The sequence below is a fragment of the Lepisosteus platostomus genome, chromosome 4 (assembly GCF_059453375.1).
Source record: "Lepisosteus platostomus isolate fLepPlt1 chromosome 4, fLepPlt1.hap1, whole genome shotgun sequence".
Classification (NCBI taxonomy): Eukaryota; Metazoa; Chordata; class Actinopteri; order Semionotiformes; family Lepisosteidae; genus Lepisosteus; species Lepisosteus platostomus.
This window is the reverse complement of record NC_142614.1, coordinates 2024997-2044299: the sequence shown is the minus strand read 5'-3', so window position 1 is coordinate 2044299 and position 19303 is coordinate 2024997. Positions and strand designations below refer to the sequence as shown.

The 19303-nt window shown below is 46.6% G+C and overlaps 1 protein-coding gene across 2 annotated transcripts in view; it reads left to right on the top strand.

Annotated features, from left to right (window-relative positions):
• exoc3l2b (exocyst complex component 3-like 2b) overlaps positions 1 to 19303 on the top strand; it is a 42309-nt gene that overhangs the window by 12144 nt on the left and 10862 nt on the right. For both annotated transcript variants that reach the window (XM_088627441.1, XM_088627440.1), the window contains exons 2-6: positions 1800 to 2276; positions 3753 to 3958; positions 14566 to 15229; positions 16418 to 16532; positions 16850 to 16960. In XM_088627441.1, coding sequence (XP_088483567.1) covers positions 1822 to 2276; positions 3753 to 3958; positions 14566 to 15229; positions 16418 to 16532; positions 16850 to 16960 — 1551 coding nt within the window. In that variant the 5' untranslated portion in view covers positions 1800 to 1821. The remainder of the gene's footprint in view (positions 1 to 1799; positions 2277 to 3752; positions 3959 to 14565; positions 15230 to 16417; positions 16533 to 16849; positions 16961 to 19303) is intronic.

Sequence of the window (19303 nt, the reverse complement as noted above, 5' to 3'; positions counted from 1 at the left end):
TTCTCTCCGAATCAGAACTTACTTTTATTTCCCCAGGTTTCTTCTTTTCAGAAAAGCTTGAAATTCCACAACACTTTAAAACCTGTAGGTAGTCCATCCCTTTCCCGTATCCTCACCATGTCCTATTGCAACATGGCTGTGAGGTGCATTCTGAGATGGTGCACACCAAGAAGGCACTATCTATCATCATAATAGGAATCAGGTGATCTTTTTCGAGGATCTAAGCAAATCGTTTGGTGTCATTCGTCTTCCTGCACACCTGCAATGAACACATTCAGCAAAGGTAAAAATTTTGACTTTGCATGGTACAATTCACACAACGAGCAACAAACTCCAGACAGCTCCAGTGCAAAGCTGTTGAACTGCTGTATTCAGATCCAGTGATACAGTTCTGCCTGTTGATTGTGAGGAGCAGTGGACCAGACTTTTGCAAAGTAGTTCTGACACTGGTTTGGGTTGCTGAGGCTGAGCTCCTGGAGGTTCACCAGAGGTTCGCCAGAGTTCCTTAAACATTGGATCATTTACAGATTCAGTTATGCCTGTCCTTACTTTTACAGAAAAAACACTGAACAAATTTTGAACAGTAGAGAAGCTGAAAAAAGGCAACTTTGAATTAAATCATATCATCAGATGGTGGGAGAAAATTCAGACTTATTAAAATGTGAAAAATTCCCAGTTATTGTTCCTTAGTGGTCACTTGAGTCAGCTTTAGCAGAAATCAGCAAATGTTGTCTGCAGTGGTCCTCAGAAATCTTTATCAAGAATTGCCTGAGAAAACTGCAGCTCAGGCTGTGCTTGTGACTCTTTTTCTAACAATAAATAGCTCCCATTTCAAGAAATGGTGATTGTTTTCCTTTTTTTGTAATGCTACCCAGATGTCTTTCTAAACAAATGTCGAAGTCCTCAGGGTTGAACTCTCTACCATCTTACCGTCGGAATTCCACATCAAGACTTTTCTCTGCTGTGTCTGGTTCTCGTTTTGAGCCTCTTAAAGCCAGACTCCCCACAATAGAAAAATAAAAAAACATAGTCTGGCAATATGTCAAGCAAGGTTCTGGGCCAATTGCGTAAACGAACTACAAGTGACATTAACATTCTCATTACTTTTACTGCCGCTGATGAGTAAGCAAACACAGTTCCCAGGAAAGTCTGCCTTCACCTTTGAACTCTTTGCTTATGTGCTCTCCTCAAGTATGAGGGATTGGCATGGGTTTGAGTTAGTCCCTGGAGAAGACGCAATCACGGTGTTTTAGAAGATTTACTTCAGAGTCTCCTAACAAGGAACAAAATGTCTTATGCACAAAAGACTGGTACAGGCTATTTCATCATGTTCTTTTGTTCAGCTGACTCAACAGTTCAACAACGTCTTCCTGAGAGAAGGCATGTAGGTGTCTTTATTCAAGTCTCCTCAGTGTCCGTGACAGAACTGGCCCAGTCATGACTTCAGATGTGGTTATGTTTATAAAGTGGTCACATCTCAGTCGTTAGTTCTGGTTTCTGAAGTTGCTCTTGCCTCCCTGATGCTTCATCCACACCGCATCGTCAAAAGGGGTGTCAGAAAAGGTGACAGCTTATTCACAGGCCTGTGACCTTAGTAATGAACCAGCGCTACACCTGCAGCAAAGACAAGACAAGTTTGCTTGGTGTGAAAGAAACTGGGCTCAGCTGCAGCCTCTATGAGCTACTCAGGCTTCAGAAAGAAATGATTTTGACTTCTTATAGGTGGTGTAGGGGATGCAGAAGCTAAATCAAACATGCTTCGGTTAAAAGAGATTGAATCGTCTTTTTCTTCTTTCCAGAATTTATCCACGTGGGCGAAGGATGCCCGTCCTTAAGAACCTGCCGGGGAGGCTGAAGGGGAGAAAGGGGAGCGGAGAGGTGGCGAAGCTGAGAGGGGAGCTGATCCTGCGCAAGATGAGCCTGAACCCTTTCGAAGAGGTGGACCGGGAGGAGGAGGCCGAGGAGAACGAAAACTCCTCCCTGAGAGGGGGGACGCTGGGGGGGAAGAACCCCTTCGAGGAGGAAGAGGAGGAGAACGAGGTGAACGAGGAGCGGCGCAGCTTGGGGGGCCGGAACAGCCCCCTGCGGGGCACGCTGGAGCGCATGCGCTCCCCACTCAAGACCCTGGGCAAGCTGGGCAAGGGGCTGCGCATGTCGGGGCGCAGCAGGGGGGAGAACAGCCCGGCCTCCCGGCACCCCAGCGACATCACCGCCCACGACAGGGACAAGAAGAAGCATGTGCGCAGGAGCTCGGAGGAGATCGTGTCTCTGCTCAGGTATGTGCAGGGGTGTGTGTGTGAATGCGGGCAATCGTGTTGGAAATCTCAGCCTTATGCACGCACATCAACATCAGGCCCTGCGCGACACACAAGGCAAGGCTATCAGGCAGTGCCCATCCTGTGCCTGTTACAAGATTCCATACTCCCTGTGTGAAGGCCACTCTCTGCAGCCTGTAAGACAAGTAGCCTAAGACACTGTGATGATGATAACGCTCTGCACTCTGCAGGGGAGCGGTAGGGGATGCCTGCTTAGCTGTCGCCGTACCGATGGGCCGATCTTGTGGACTAGAAGTTAAATATAGAGCTTCATGTCTGCATTCAGGTGCTGTTAGTTTTAAAACCAATGTCAGAGCTACTGAGGTACAATCTAAGTCAAAGTGAGACAAAGTCCACATCCTATTATTTATTTTCCTCACTGGGCTTCGTCTGGGTTTTTTTCTGGAATTTTCCCTGTCATTTGCTCACTCTGTGCAAATGGAAACATCTCGTTTGAATTAATTTTATCCAAGCTGGGAACGAAGCGGTTTGTTTCTGTTTCGCCTTGTTCCTAACGAGCTATTTAAAGCCGTCACATTGTTTGGGAGCGAGTCCATTAGGGCTGTGCTGACGCGGTGAGACCTGGAGTGCGGCCCGTGTCATCGTCTCCGCTGATCAGGCTCTGTTTTCATAAGACATGGCTCCTGTCTTTTGGGGAACGGTCACTCAACGCGAGGGGCTGCATTGTTTCGTCCAGGAAAGCAAAGTGGGGTGGGGGGCTCCAGCATTCGATCGCTGCCCCTTTCTAGAGCACACAAGCGGATGGTGGGTAGCAGAACCGGGCCCAACCTAGTCCGCTCCTTTTCCTGCCTTCCTGGCTCGGACTCAACACCCTGTCCAGCCTCCTCACACCCGCATCTGTGCCAGTTACGCCACGAGACTCCAACAATAATAGCTACAAGCAAGAGGAGCCACTTGGCCCCCCTTGTTAATTGATCCAAGGGTCTCCTGCAGCCATTTCTTAAACGAAGCCAGGGTTTTGGCTTCAACAGCATGGCTGGGTAGACTGTTCCAGACTCCCACCACCCTTTGGGCAAAGACATGCTTACAGCTACTGTATGAGTTTTAAATGCACTTTCATTCTCTCTCCAAGTGCACTCAGGCACTGAAGCTATAATTTCGCTTCACCTCCGTCGTCTGACATCTCTCTAGGCCTGAAAACGATACGCTGGAAGGAGTATTGTGTTTGCCGGGATGCGAGACTGTGATTGGTGCGCAAGCCGTAGAATAACACCTTATTAACACACTGACCTGGAGGAGGAGGAGATACTGGGCTGCCCCAGTCATGTGTCTCACTGAGCAGCGAGCGCGCAGCGGCTCGTGTTTATCGCCTCTTTGTTTATCGTGTGAATGTTGTTTCAGCGGAGGGTCAGGCGTCTCAGGTCCAGAAAGTGAACGGCGGGGTGCCGCGCCCCCCCTCTCTGTTTCCATCTGCAGGCTGCCTGGAAAGCGCAAGGAGAGCCTGCCTAACGGGGACCCCCTGAGCCCGGGGGAGAAGGAGGAGACGGAAAAGAGGCGCACGTCCTTTCTCAAGATGGTGAGGGGCGGGAAGACCAAAAACCCTTCCGAGAAAGGGTCGCCCGAGCCCGAGGAGGAGAAGGTGGTCGAGCAGCCTGAAGTGAAACCCAAGGAGCCGCTATCTGGTAAGGGACACTTTTAGGGTACAACAGCTTGCATTCATGGACTGGTTCTCATGCCATCCGCATTCGCAGAGTCCCGTTATGTGCAAAGCTCTTCTAGAATAAAACGAGCCACGAAGAATACAGTACACATCATGGAGAACTGAGACACAACACCAAGCATACAAGTGAGAAGACACAAACACAAGGGTAGATTGGCCTCGTGAAATATGCAAGTCCCGGATAAGATGCTCATGCAGAAGGTTGATCTGTTTCAGGGGAATCTTACAGTTTCAGAAATGCTCATTTTAATAGGAATGGACTCTGCATATTTATTTCCTTCCTGATGCTGTAGGGTAGAGCCCTTAAACAAAAACAAACAGAAAATGGCACGACCATTGAGACTTTGTAAGTGCTTCGGGGTTTTTATGTGTTCACTTGAAACTTTGGCAATTCTTTTTAAACTAAAAGTTAAAATATGGGTCTTTTAAACCACCCTAATGTCTCTGCTAGAATTGTTTCTAAATACATCAGAAACAGTAGGAGAGAAATATGATCATGGCAGCCAAGGAAATATGGATCCATCAGGCCCATAATGTCCCCAGCACTGAGATTCCTCTGCCCTTCCTTAGAGTGAGTGACCTTCTTGAGGCACGGTCAGTGTGCTGTGCTGAGTCAGTGTGTTCCGTGAGAAGCAGACAGACAACGCTGACTGCTGCAGCTTTTCCACTTGTTTGCCGAGTGATGATTGCAGACTCGGGAGGAAGAACGAGCCCAGCTTTGGCCTGAGTTGATTCACATTGTGACGCGTGACACCATCAGGGCCAGGAAAGGCCAGGTTTCTGGAAAGAGGGGAAAAACTGATGCTTTTACATTTTGGGATAGAGCAGCAGATCCTTATGAATGTCCTTGCATGCTCAGTGGCCAAGCCGCATGGTGTTTTGACGTGATGTTAGTTTGGTTGACTGTAAAACTGCGGGGTGTGGTTTTAATTAAAATGTTTCCAAAAAAGTACAAATCATCATGAAAAAAATAGTGACTAAAGCCCTTCAGGTCTTTACAGGAACTTTGCAATTAAAATGCCCAGGTAAACACATTAGAACACAGAGAGATATACAGGATGGATACTTGCTGGGTTGATAAATGCCTAAAATGTTTTTCTAGATTTTTTGTAAGATCTAAAACAAATGACCAGAGCAGATGAAACAGAACATGCTTAAGCCCTAGAGGAGCATTGTCACCAGTACATTGGAGTGTCTCCCACCCCTGTCTAGTAAATGTGAGCTAATAGTGAAATTCAAAGAGATGACAGCTGCTAGATTATGTGGTAAAAAAACTATAATGGTAGCCGCAGCAACCTAGATGCAGCCTGGAGTGTTTAGTATACAACAATAGAGGTCGAATCAAAGCACACCTGCATGGAAAGAACATGCTGCATCTGTGAAGCATAGTTTACCATAGTCACAGACAAAACACACACCCTTCTTGTGATCAACTCAGCTCTCCACTCAGCTGCAGACTGGTGACTTTAGCTGGCAATCGACGCCCCGTAAAATACAAAATGCAAATGGCATAAATAGAACCACTTCACTTCAGACACCGGCTTGGTTATCTAGGAATTCAGGGACTAGCCCCTGCAGTGGTTTAGAATACAGAACAAATGATTTTTTGCATGAAGTACAAGCACTGGAGTTTGCAAAGCTATCCAATTAGCATGCAAGGGGGACGGTTTCCTGCAGAGATTCCCACATTTTATTCCTGTCTTACTTTCCGGATCCCTGGAATGTTTTATTCAGGAATCCACACTGCCAGACTGGCTGTACAACCTCCAGTCACACAAGGGGCAGCCAGCCTGTCAGTTCTCTTTGCTGGCACTTTCATATTGTTTGCATTAGACTTTTCATACAGGTGAACCTTCAAGTCACTCTCTGCTGACAGAATGAATCTGTACATTAAGGAAGGGTAATTAAATCCTTGATTAGCCATTTTTTATTAAACATCATGTATGAAAAATAAATAATTGGGGACTTGGAACACTTTAAAAGACTTTTAAATACTAGGCTTTTCATATTTATTATTAATAAGGGCTGTCAATAACCCAGAAAACCCCCAGTTCTCACAGCTGAGACAGCAAAGCCAAAAGTCTTGTCCTGTCTCGTTATTTTTTTTGGTAGCAGCTGAAGCTCCTGCAGCTCTTTTACCTTGACAGTCTGGTCAGCGGTTCTGCAGACACGCTTGTTCGGTGAGGTGGGGTGTGTGTGTGTGGGTGTGGGTGTGGGGGGTCTTTTCTTTCCCACTGACAGCTGATTTAAAAAAAAAACAGCACTTCCTTCAGGAACATCAGAGCGCGGCTCAAACGGAGAACGGAGAACAATATTTAAGGCATTCCGCATTTAGGGGCGCCCATCACACCTGGCAGACCTCAGCGTCTGGAGTTAGCTGCGCCCCGCAGAGTTTCATGAAGAAAATGTCACGTCAAAAATATTACTCACTCTGGAAATGGGGCAGCAACAAGCTTAAGAGCATTTGCCAGAATGGAGATTGCTCTTTTCTTCTAAGTTTGGAATGAAAAATCCTTTAGTTCAAAATCAAAGCTTCATGCTACAAAGTCAAATTCAGAGCCTTGGGGATCTCCAGGCATGTCACCAATACCACAGATCATGAACTACAATTCTCAATAAATAATATATGGACACACTACAGTATATGCTACAGGATACAATAGGGACCTTTAATTAGGACATAATTACTGGATTTTGGCAGTATTGTGTTCTAATTTTCAGCCACGCAGAATCTGCAGGCTCTGGCTGTCAGGAGATTGGATACTGGGAAGGTGAAATGTGTTTCTTCAATTCACATTGTTTGGTTCTGTTCTTTCTCACAAAATCAGACTTAAAGAACACAAGCTTGCGTCAGAACACAGACTCAAATAAAATCAGCCTTAAAAAGAGGGTGTTATGTTTTAATTTCTGAATTTATTCACTTCTCCTTCCTAGCGTTTTGAGGCTAACTCTAATTCTGTACATGTGTAGTTTCTCTGATGGCAAAAATCAATTTGGAAAAGACGGTAAAAAAGTACTTTGTTTGAGTAGCAGGGCGCAGGGTCTTTATTTTGACAAGCATGCCTCCAAGGTGCTAAAAAAGCACATTAGCGAGAGGAAACGAAGCAGTCAGTCCGTGTTTTCAGACCTTAGTATTGTGTCATTCATTACACCAGAAAAACAAATATGACTGCAAAAATCCCATTAAGATTGTGAAAGGGAAGGCGCTGTTGTCCAAACTCAGGAAATTCCCGAGTGTGCAGAAGTGGTTCATTTTTATAAATGACCAGAGTTCAAATGTCCTGAACAAAAGGAGAGCTAATGGGGAACACAAAAGTGAAATTCCTGTTCTTTTTTTAAAAAAGAGCAACAATAGCAAGAAATCAAAACACGACAAGATGCTGTTCTGCCAATAAGCTGACGCAGAGCTCTGAAAAACATGCATCATAAGAAACTACAGCTTGCCAACGCATATACTGTAAATACTAGCTTGCTTTCAACCAAAGTGAATTACATTTGCACCCATTTATACAGCTGGGAACTCTACAAGGTAAAGACACGTTGCTTAAGGGCTCAACAGCAGCTGACCCCCTACCAGTTTAAAGGTCAGAACCCTAGCCACTGCCCAACTCATGCCACCTGAACAGACAGTGCATCAGAAAGTGAGCTGGAAAGTGATGTAGGAAGACTCATCAAGGCATAAGGGAATTTGGATTATCCATGTTTTTTTAAACAAAGCGTTTTTTCAAGGCTGCCTGTTTACTTTGTCTTAAGGTCCTTTTGTGAAAGAGCTGTACACCCTCAAGCGTTTATCTTCAGAGCTCAGGGAGAGGTCAGGCTCTGAGGTGGCATGACTGCAGTCCATCAGCTCACTCACAACAGGGGCGTGTCAGTGATTGCCAGACCAGCCAGGGGGTTCAAGAGTTCACGGCCATTAAATCTTCTCCACAGCTAGCTGACCTTCTGGTTTTGCAGTCCTTGCTATGACGACCATGATCGTCGGGAAGTCAGTGCAAACGAGCCCACGAAGCTCTGTCAAGCGAGTGAATTGGTCTTGATATTCAGAGTAGCACAGGAGCAATTACATTGTGCAAAATGACCCATTTCTTAAGATTAAAGACCTAGAGCTGTGTCTGATCATAGAAGTAACTGCAGTCGTGTCAGTTAAGAGGTTTGCATTGTATTTTAGTTTTAAAATCGCAACATTATTTTCTATATGATCTCTCATACTGTTTTTAGAAGAAGGGATCTGTCTTTTTTTTAAGCCGAAAAAAGGGAAAGGACAAGGGGACAAGGGGGAAGTATCTGATTTACATAGGTTTTGCTGCTCCTGCAGAAAAAAAAAATTCTGAAGTCAACTGCTTCGTATATATGAGCCAGAATGGGCGAAGGGAAGGTGAGGGGCTCTGTAATTCCAACCCTGCTTTTTCTTGCTCGTTTCCAGTCAGGATTTGAGCGGTATCCAGAAAAAAAAAAAGTTGATATTGCACAATTCTGCCGAAATAAAAAGTTTATGAATTCTCGCACATCGCGCAGTGGGGCCTTTTTTTTTTACTTTCTGCAAAGCTGTCTTGACGATATGAGGCATGGATTATGCAGGAAAGGAATGTAGCCCGGGTTATCTGAGGACCAGCCTCGCTGTGCTTTGTAGTGCATCCAGTAGATCAAACAAAAGGGGGTGACTTGGGGGGGATGGCTCTGAAACAGATCTGGTGAGGCCAGGCCACAGCGGAGGCCAGCAGGTAGCCCAGCTGCAGCGGCAGGGGGAGCAGGCCCTCTCCTGCTCGGTTAACATTTCAGTTTTGCATGAAAATATTTCCCCACTCGGGGCCCGCTGAGATGTGAGGCCGGCCCCCGCCGCTGCGCTGGTGGAGCGAGGCGGGAGAGCGGTCTGGAAGCTGGCGGCTCGCTTGAGAGGGCGAGAGGAGCCGCGGAGAAGGGTCGCCCTGGCAGAGCGGCAGCGCTGGGCCCCCCGGGGCTGGAAAAACATTCCGGACCGCACGGCAGCTCTGCCGGGGGGGAGCCGAGCCGAGCCCAGCCCAGCCCAGCCCAGCCCAGGTCGCCGCCGCCTTGCGTTCAGCGCAAAGGCAGCTCCGTGGCAAAGCGGCGCGGATGCGCGCAGTGGCAGTACCGCGGTGAGATCTCACAGGCAGGACTGTGAGACCAGAGTCATGCTTATTCCCCGGGTTTCCCAGCACAGGACTTGCTGAGTCATGCGTTCACTGCCTGTCTCTTGACAGAATTACACAAGCTTTTATTTCCTGTCTCAAGGTAAGGAAACCGAAGTGAGTCTTGCTCAGTGCCAGGCTGTCCAGCTAGGGAATGAACCGTTTCCCTTTCTGTGATTTACATCACAAGATGGGAGGCAGGTTGCATTTCTATATATATTTATTTTCTGAAACAGCACAGATGTCCCTTCTAAAGAAAGAGTTGGTGTTTTCAAACTGTCCAACTAAGCTAAAGTTCTCGACCGCTCCAATTTCCTAGTCATCCTTCGTCACTTTTTAAACAAACATGAAAAGCTCCGATCTTTAAAAAGTTTCATTGAAATGTTGTCTGCCAGGGTTCTCACAAGATGAAAAATAATTCTACAAGCACAGCAATGATCAAAAGTACTGAATACGTTTAGAAAATGTACTTTTCCTTTCTGATTCACTTGTATTTAACGCGCTGTTGCTTTTGCGTGGTTTGAAAGGGGGTGTTTTTTGTTTTTCTATTGGCCGTTATCGTGAAATATTTATAAAACAAAGTCAGTGGTCAGACCTGTTGTGCCGTTTTTAAACCGGCGCAGGGAAGCTGCTTCAGGCGAGACACCTCAGGCACCAGCCGTGACCTCAAGACAGGGGCTGAGTAGTGGTTTCCGTTACCCTTCCTTGCTGAAGGAGAGCCATTTTCCACATCCCCAAACGTCAAGCAGGGCCACCGTGATTGCCGCGATCCGAGGTGTGGCATTGTGTTTTATATTTAGATGTCCTTCCTCTGTACTGGCAAGGCTGGTGATAACATTGGGGTGGGCTGCACGTCAGTTTTATGCTTCCTATCCAGGAGTCACAAACAGACTAGACAGGGCTACCAGCCTCTCCCAGCTCTTTCCCCGAAGAGCCCCCGATTGCCAGGAGAGCTCTTAAGGGGGAAACGGGGGCGACTCTGCAGCACAGGTCCTACAGTACATCTGCTCTCTTCCCTGGCTCGTGTGAAGATTGTTCCGGATCTTTGCGACCCCGTCTGGCACCGAGGCACATCTCCAGCCATCTGTACCTCTGTCGCTGTCCATCTGTGCTCAGCTGAGAACAGGAACAGGAAAAAGCCGTGTGTCTTATGTGCTCCCCTGTGCTGAAGCGCCAGCGATCCTGAAAGTCCCAAACAAGACCTCGCTCAGTAGCTCTGTTGACACTGCGGAGGGAAATGAAATTGTTTCCTCTTGTGTTGGCTTCTTTTCTCTATGCTGAATGACGTTCCCCCCATCCTCTGTTGGTCGTGTAACTGGTTGTCCCAGCAGGGCATACAGAGTGATGCCTGCTTTCCTGGGCTTTCACCTGGGATACATGGTGAACCCAAGAATGAACTCACGTCAGGGAATCACGTCTTAAATCTGCTGCTCCCTGTGTGACATTGGAACTGCTGCATCCTGTACGGACAGCAGCTTACCTCTATGTTAAATAAGAGAACGTTTTTTTTTTCAAGATACCACAGAAGTCACGCTTGAAGAAAACTCCTGTCTGTAAGGCAAATTAGAAAGAGAGACATTTCTGTGCATTAAGTTCTTTTTCTAATTTTCCAAAAATGCATAGAAATATCCAAGCATTTCACTATGAAACTAAAAGCCATAACATTTGCTTAAATATGAAGTCTGATTAATGAGGGAAATGCAGATTTTCTACATTATACAGTAGCCCATAACTGAGCACACTGCTTTTAATCGAGCTGGTAAAGCTTTGAAGAGCTAGCTGATGGTAATGCTCGCTGTAAAGATCAGGACACCCCAGCAGTCTCCAACCCCTTGTGCCGGAGAGCCCCGATCCACTCGGGCTTATACAGTAGGTAGCCTGTTTTTAAAGACTGGCAACACTGTTCACTTAAGCCCCATAAGATCTCAAACTACTTCATTGAACAATTCACGTGTTCATTTGATGACAGTGGATGTGTAACAGATCTGTAGAAATTGGTAATTTACAGTAATGGTTTTTAGTTGGCTTCCAGAGCCTGCTGGACTGGGGCTCCCCAGGGTCACAATTAGAAAACCCTTGCACTGCATATCGGATTATCAGATACTGGCACCTTGAGAGTATTTAAAAGCCCTTTGAATGCCAATGAACGCTTAGCTCTGCGTAATAAGAAAACCCAAATGATTTCATTTTGAACTAACTGGCTGGTGGAACACAGACACACCCGTCACCATAAACCACCTGTCAGGAACCGACAGTCCAACCAGTTCACTAACCTTGAGTTCTTTAACAATTGAGATCCCCTTCACAAACCGGTTAATAAATTACAGCTGATAAGTAGCGAGCTGCATGGTGAATGATGGAGACTGCAGTGTCTAACACTCCAAGCAGCAGTTTAACTTCAGGCTCATGACTATTCCCTAGTGGGACTGCCTTTGACTGACTCACACCCATGGACTCTGCACCAGAAACACTGCTCGGTGAGCTGCACTTTCAGGGCTGAATCTGGGGTGCACTTCGCCCACTTATAAACAAGCCTTCAACCACACATTTGATGGACACCAAGTTCCTGCCAGAAAATGAATCACATCACTATTCCCACCTTTTTTGGAATGACTGGATTAGCAGCCAGCAGATGTTTAAAGACTTGGACGAACAGTGAACATATTAAATAGCAGAATGCAAAGTAGCCTGTACTGCTGTTTCAGCTCGGTTTGCCTGAGTCTTGGTAAGACAGCTTTGTGATTGCAAAACCTTGTTTACTGCAGCTTAGATGCGTTTGTTTTAGGATTTCATGGAAAGGTCATTTGCAGTCAAATTCATTCAGAAAATGTCATTTCCAAAAATATGGATTATAACCCTTTTCTTCTTTTTAAAAAAAAGATGATCACTCTACTTTTGAATCCTAGAAGCCCTTTGTTTTGTTTCCACCCTGAAGAACACTTGAGTAAATCCCTGTCTTGCATTTGAAAGATCTCAATGAAGTCACTGCCAAGTGAGCTTTGATCTAGAGTATTACATTAAAATCCGCTCTGACACTGAAATATATATTTGTGCCGTCTTTGAATTTTTTTTTCAGATTGTCATACTTGACTTGAGGAGCAGAGTGAGCTAATGGGGAGTGTTCACTGACCTCAGTGGGAACTGTTTATTTCATCTGGGCTTTCCGCAAACAATAAATCTTAATAAGACTTTTAAGTCAGGGGTAAGGTGAAGGTTATGAGCAGAGCTCCGTCATGTTAAAAAGAGAACCTCCTAAATCAGACAGGGGCTGTATATATTTCCCACAGTTCCCCTACAGTTGTGATAAACTGTACTATACTCTAAATTGCAGCCTTGTGCATTCTGGATTAGGCTTTGCATGATAGATTTAAGAAGGACTATTGAGTCCATCTAACTAGATTGGCTCTTGTCACGGTCCGGTTCTTTCCGGGCCCTATGCGGACGACACGATCCGGAATTGTGAGGATACAAGGGGAAAAATAGTCCTGCAGGAGAAGGGTCAGGAGACGGGGGGCGCGTCCGGGGAGTGCAGGTGTCCAGGGGGAGTGAATCCAAGGCGAACAATCCAAGGGTATATCCACAGGGGGAATCCAGTACGGGAGGTGGAGTCCAAGGCCAGGGGATCCATCCGAAGTAAAAACCAGAACCGGGTCGGGACCGGCGGGGCAGGGAATCAGGAACAGGAAACTAAAACCATAACGGAGCCAGCCACAGCCGGACCCCGGGCTCTCACAAAACGGGATTCCATGAGAAGCGTCGGGGTGACGCCTGCGTCTGGCTTTTAAGGTGGGGCGAGAACTAGAACAGGCGCAGGTACTGGGGCAGAACAAGGAAGGGCTGGAGCGCCCTTAAGAGGGGGAGTAGCAATCGTGGCAGCTCTTTGATGCTGATTGATAGAAGTCTTCAACAACATACCTGGGTAAATTGTTGCAGGCACCTACAACTCCTTGTGTAAAGAAATGCCTCCTTTTCTCAATTTTGAATACACATCTTCTTAGCTCTCACAGGTCCTCTGACCTGTATGTCAGTCTGCTCCATCAGATCCTTTGTGTCCTGTCTTCTATATATTATTTCTGTGTCGTGCTTTATGAATTTCAGAAAGAAACAGGACAAAAGATCATTGTGAACTGTGCAAAGGATGCCATATACTGTATTGTGACAGTTATTTTTTTTTCTAGAGCTGTTCCAGTCAATCAGAGTCAGATATGTGCTTCTGAGTGATATCAAAGAGTCATCTATCCTTCACTTTTTGAGAAGCTGACGAATGCTGACGAATCAAACATGAGCTACAAAGTTAACGTGTACAATCCACAGTAACAGTTTTCATAAAAATGGCGTTTTGAAGACATGGTCTACATTTATCAGTCGACAAAGATTAAACAAGATCAATAGCAATGGTTCTTCTCTCGAAATCGACGTGTGGGTCCACACGTCCTCTTGAATGAACCGGAGAATGCATGCTGTGCATGAAAGCACTGTTGGCTTTCAAGCTTAGGAATCCCGTTCTGGGTTCGTGGGAATTAAGAACTTTTGGCTCTGTTTGTTTCCCACTGAGGTGAATTTCAAGTAAACTTTTCAAAGGCACTTCAAATCTGCACCCCTCCAGAGTATTGCCTAACAGAATCAGATTTCGCACGGAGAGAAATAGGATCGACCAGTAACTCTTTCTCTCAGATGTAGATGGAGCTACAAAAACAAATGCAGCACCAATATCACCAGTAGAGAAATGAGGTCCATTCAGAGGGTGTCAGAGATACGAGAAACATTTCAAGTTTTCTTCATAAGTTATAAGTTAACTGTTTGCAAATAGAAATACGACCGGTCTACTGCCATTGCAAAAACACCACAATGAGCACATAGCAGGCGGGAAGCTACGTTCTGAAACCTGCTGTGAACATTGACTGGATTAATTGCATTTATTTTTTTATTAATTACCCAGGGGACAGTCAAATTGATTTGAGTGGTTTTGATCCTTAAATGTCCTCACACAGTCATAAATCAGCATAAATCAACATTCAAAGACAACAAAATGGTAAGACAAAACAGGTACAAAGGTAAGAAAGGTACATAAGATGTCATTACAAGACATCTACCACAGTATACCATGGTAAAAACTTTAGAGGTATGTGATAAAGCACAACACAAACTCTGATGCCTGGTATAAGCACAGTACGATCATGGGAAACTGCAAGATGTCATAAGGGGGGAGAGGGCTGTTTGTTCAAAGAGCAGCTGCCTTACAGAAAATAATCAGGAAAGTGTTTATCTGTTATCTAAATTCATTCCCCGATCCTCAGTGGAGCCTGAGTTAAACAATTCAATCCCGATTCCTTATTGACCTCGTGCCTGCGAGCAGCTCTGATGGTGAAAGGCTGGGGGATGTGAAGTGCTGGTCTGCAGCTCTCTCTTCTCTCCCCGGCAGTGCTGGAGATCCTGCAGCTGGTGACGAAGAGGGACCTGTTCCTGGCCGACACCCACATCCTGGAGCTGGAGCGGGAGTGCGAGGAGGCCGCGCTGGGGGGACCGGGCACCCCCACGGCGGGCGGCGCCGACGAGGCCACGAGCCCCACCAAGGACGGGGGCCGGCGCAAGGCCAAGGACGTGGAGCTGCTGTACGAGGCGCTGCAGAAGGAGCTGTGGGACGTGGTGCGCGAGTCCCTGCGCTGCCCCAACCCCGGCTCCACCCTGCGGCTGGTGGTGCAGGTCGTGGAGCAGGAGGAGGCGGCGGATCAGGACTGGGTGCAGAAGGAGGGGGGGCAGCAGGGCCCCCGGCCGCGGCAGCTCAAGCGCAAGTGGAAGGAGGCGGTGGCGGGGGCAGCGAACGGCAGCCTCCCCCAGCACGAGGAGGCCCAGAGTGGGCAGCTGGCCGGCTTCCTGGGGCAGCTGAGGACCCGCGTGGTGGAGGATCTGGGCGCGGCCAGCAGGAACGTGGTGTCCATCTACCCTGACGACTACAACGCCTTTAACGTCTACGTGCAGAGCTACCACCAGGCCATCGGCCAGCGCCTGCAGAACCTCACCAGATACCCCCTCACCATCTCGGACAACTACGCCCTGCTGGACTGGATTCACAACACATACAACAGGTCGGTGGGCCGGCACAGGGCGTTGGTCTGGGATACAAAGCCACAGATTAGAGTCTGGGCAGACCTTAAGACAGGTGTGCAAAGCAGAACAATTTTTTCATGTGTTTGTATTGCATTCAAATCAAGTTTTTGAAAATGAAGTGGAGCGTGTTTGAAGTTTTCAAGGAGGAAAGTTGGGCCACACCTGACACAAAAGTTGAGAGGCTTTAAAAGTCACCCAGCTTCTTTCGGTTTTCCTGCTCCGATGTTTCAGTTTTTCAGGGCTCCTAGCACCTCTCCTTCTCTGCTGTGTGTTTAGTGCATCTGTATTTAGCTTCCACGCTCCACGTCGGAGCGATGAGTTTCAGAGCCTTGTGGAGCTCCCCAGCAGACTCCACTGTGATCGCCTTCAAGGAGATTCTCACTAGAAGCTCTTTCTGGCTGGAAAGTCGAGTTTCAAATATCAGTCAAAGCAGAAACAACAAACAGAAAATCACAAGGGAGACAGATAACGGATGCATAACGACTTGCAGATGTCAGCACTGTGATAAAATCTTCGAGCAAGGCCAGTGGCTGCCAGTGTCAGACAGAGAACGAGCTCCAGTGGACTGCAGAGCCTGTCCTGATGTCTTTCTGTGTTTCCAATAAAATACTGTAACAGGCACAGACTCCTCAACGATCACATCAAGGCTCTGACTCCAAATGGGTCTAAAATGAGCAAATGAGTTTAGAACTGACCCAGACTGGCTGGAATGGTGGTTAATGCTGCTGCTTCAGAGCTTTTGGGTCCTGGGCTCCACGCTGAGAGATGTTCTGTGTGGAGTTTATATGTTCTCTTGTGTATATGCGGGTGTGTTCCTGTTGCTAGGTTAATTGGTGGCTCAGGATAGGCCCTGTAAGAGTGTGTGTGTTCACACTGTGAGGCACCAGTGTCCCATCCAGGGTGTAGGCCTGCTTTGTGCACATTCTAGTACAGACTTCAGGTGGTCACAACCCATCCAAGGAATAAACCGGTTTCTGATAACAGATTGATGAATAATTGCAAGGGATGATGAGCTCTGCAAGCTGCATTTTTTACTCAAATGTCTTCTTCAGAGTTTTAGGCAGGCTGCAGAAATCACAAAGGCAGACAGAGGAAATCAGGGACACACATCCCACATTAGGAGGATACAATGTGGAATTTCATCAGCAGCATGTTGTGTCTTTCAGGGAGGTATTGGCCAACGTTAGCCTGACTCGTGCCATCGACCGCACCAGTCTGGGTCCAGTGCTCCCACTGGAGATTGTGGAGAAACTGGAGCAGGACTGTATCAGTTCTGTCAGGGTAAGACTTTCAGCCTTTGCAAATATCCACATATACAAAATACCAAATACACTGTAATGCTTCGAGACTCTTCCCTCCTGCTATTTCCCACATTCAATTGACCATGTCCCTCTACTCCCTTGAATTCCCTTTTGCAATATGTCCTTATCTTTGTTCTTTGTTCAACACCCTCTCAGCTACACACACAAATCAGAACTACTGAGGGCCTAAAGGCTCTGGAACAATAATCTCAGTGGTGAGATGGGTATCCAGAGAATGCATGCGTGATGAAAATGCTTACTTAGCTCTCAAGACATTTCTACTTTCCTGTGTTCCAGGACAAGGTGACGACAGAACTGTTGCAGGTACTGGAGGAGGAGGAGAGGCGATGGACAGGGTCCCGACACATAGAGGAGTATCAGTCCACTCTCGCCAGCACTGTCATCAAGGTCAGGCAGCACATTCACACTCCTTTTCATCACCATGAACCTCTGACGCTGGACTCACAGTTGTTTTTTCAAACGCTCCTGGAAGTTCTTTCTTCTCCCTGAGCGACCATGTAAAGATAAATATGGATCTCCTCTCTTACTCACACACACAGCAGGTGGCAACAGTCTGACATCTTAGGGACTGCAAACAGCTAGTCTCTTGATGACCTCATTGGATCAATTATTCACTTAGTCACGCGGCTTTCCAGGAGCCAGTATCATGGAAGTACGTCACAGTTCGCTGATCCTGGGCTTTGAGTTCTCATTTTTAATCTTTGCCGTCCAGCTTGAGCTTCTGCACAGGGTGTGCTGACACGACCTTCCCCGGGGGAAAACTGCTCGTCAGCTGAGAAGCAGGGCTTGGGTTTGTGAAGGGGGGAGGGGACTGGAGTGGCACCTGCCTTCTCCTAATCTCGGCTGGCAGAGCAGATGCCACACGGTGCTCACAGCCGTACTAACTGTGGTAATAAAACCATAATTCTGCATGTGGCTCTGCTGATTATGGTATATTTATTAATGCTGAACTGTGCTCCCATGGTAGCAACCAACATTGCTCTGTTGAATCTCTTCTAAAATAACCAAACAGTTTTACGAATAGAAACTCCTCTCATGTCTTAGATTCTGTATCTTATAAAGTTCGCAGATCTTCAAAATCTGAAAAACAGTTAGATGTCTACTTGGGCTAAGCTTATAATTGTAGCTCAGTGTTTTGTTTATTGAACTTTTTTATTTAAAGCCAAAGAAATCAGTTTATGTTTCTCCTAATCATCGACTTGAAATGTTCAGAACATAGTGGTCAAGCAAGGGTGCTGAACAGTGAAGTATACATATAGTTAAACACAGCTTTGCAATTTTGGCTGGGCATTATTGGGAGGAAGAGAAAGTGAGTCAAATTTGTTCTAAAGCTAAAATTTGTTTAAGTCGTGCTGTTCTTTTTCTTGCGCCGATACCGTAACCCCAGATTCACACTGGTTTGGGATCTGGCTGTGCTGGTACAGCAGTGAACCCTACTGGCTGTTTCTGGTATAAACACAAGCTTACAGCCATCTTGTCCTTTAAATCATTCCCAGAGCAGGTCTGCATTCACTGAGCCTCATTGAACGGAGTATGTCTTTTAATTACTGCATGATGAAAAGTGCAAAACTCTACAAGTATTTTTAAAATAAAGGTTTAAAGGAGTTTGAAGTTAAATGTTCCATCTTAGCCCTTTTCTATTATTTAAATTTTCACTGTCATTTTTCTTGGGTTGTTCCAGTATTATTCCATGGTAATGAAGGTGTGTTTGTTGTGTGTGGTTGCTCTGCGCAGACTAGGTATGTGAAGATGCGAGAGGTGGCTTTGTGGGAGGCACTCCTGGGCTGAGTGAAGAACTAGCATTTAGAAGGAGTGGAATTCCACATGGGGGGAGCTCGTGGTAGAGTAGGCTCTGGATGTCAATCCTCTGGGCTTATTGAGAGGTCAATAAGAACAGACAAGGGTGTTTCAAGTACCCCTGAGAAGTACTGAGAGGCAACACAGGTGCTGGGCAAATGGGCTGCATTAGGAAAGGTATTAGCTACCCAGTAAACTAATAAGGGTGAGGGAAGCAGTGTAGGGTCTGTCCACCAGGTATGAAGGTGATGGAAGACTGGCATCTTATGTTCCTAATGTAGCAGCTTGTTTGCATGGCTGAATGGGGTTGAAGTCTGCTGGTGAGGAGCAGGTCTGGCCAGCTAACTCAGGGCTGGCTGGAGACAGCAGCACCTGGAGGAGTGGGGCATCGCTTGGACAGGGAGCGGCGTGTTTTCTCCTTGTAGCCCAGAGATGTTTAGATGGCACAGGTGTCCTGCCTGGCTGTACCATCGGCACACAAGCCGGCTGCAACTGTTAGAGCTGCAAGTGCAGGTTTCAGAGAGGCATCCCTGGCCAAACAGGATCAGCTGGTACAGTTAGTGGGGAGGGGAGCGAGTTTTGTTCAGGAAGATGGTGAGCTTGAAGACATGGCGAAGAGTTGAAATAATAAGAACAAAGATCTGTGTGGAAAGTGATTAGTGAAGTGAGCATCATGATTGGGTAACAGTGAATCAGGCTGAATACTCCAGTGCCTGATTGGATTAGTGAAGTAAGGTGAGTGATTAAGACATAGTGACTTTGAGTGAAACACTGAATGGAGAGCAACTAAAAGACAGAGCAGACTTCCCTAAGAGTGCTGAATGCTGTGTAAAAGCTAGGATCCAAGAGGGGGCTGAAGGGATGAATGATAGACAACTTAAAGTAAAAAACTAAGGTGCCATATTGAGTGATGTGATAAAAAAAGAAAGGAAC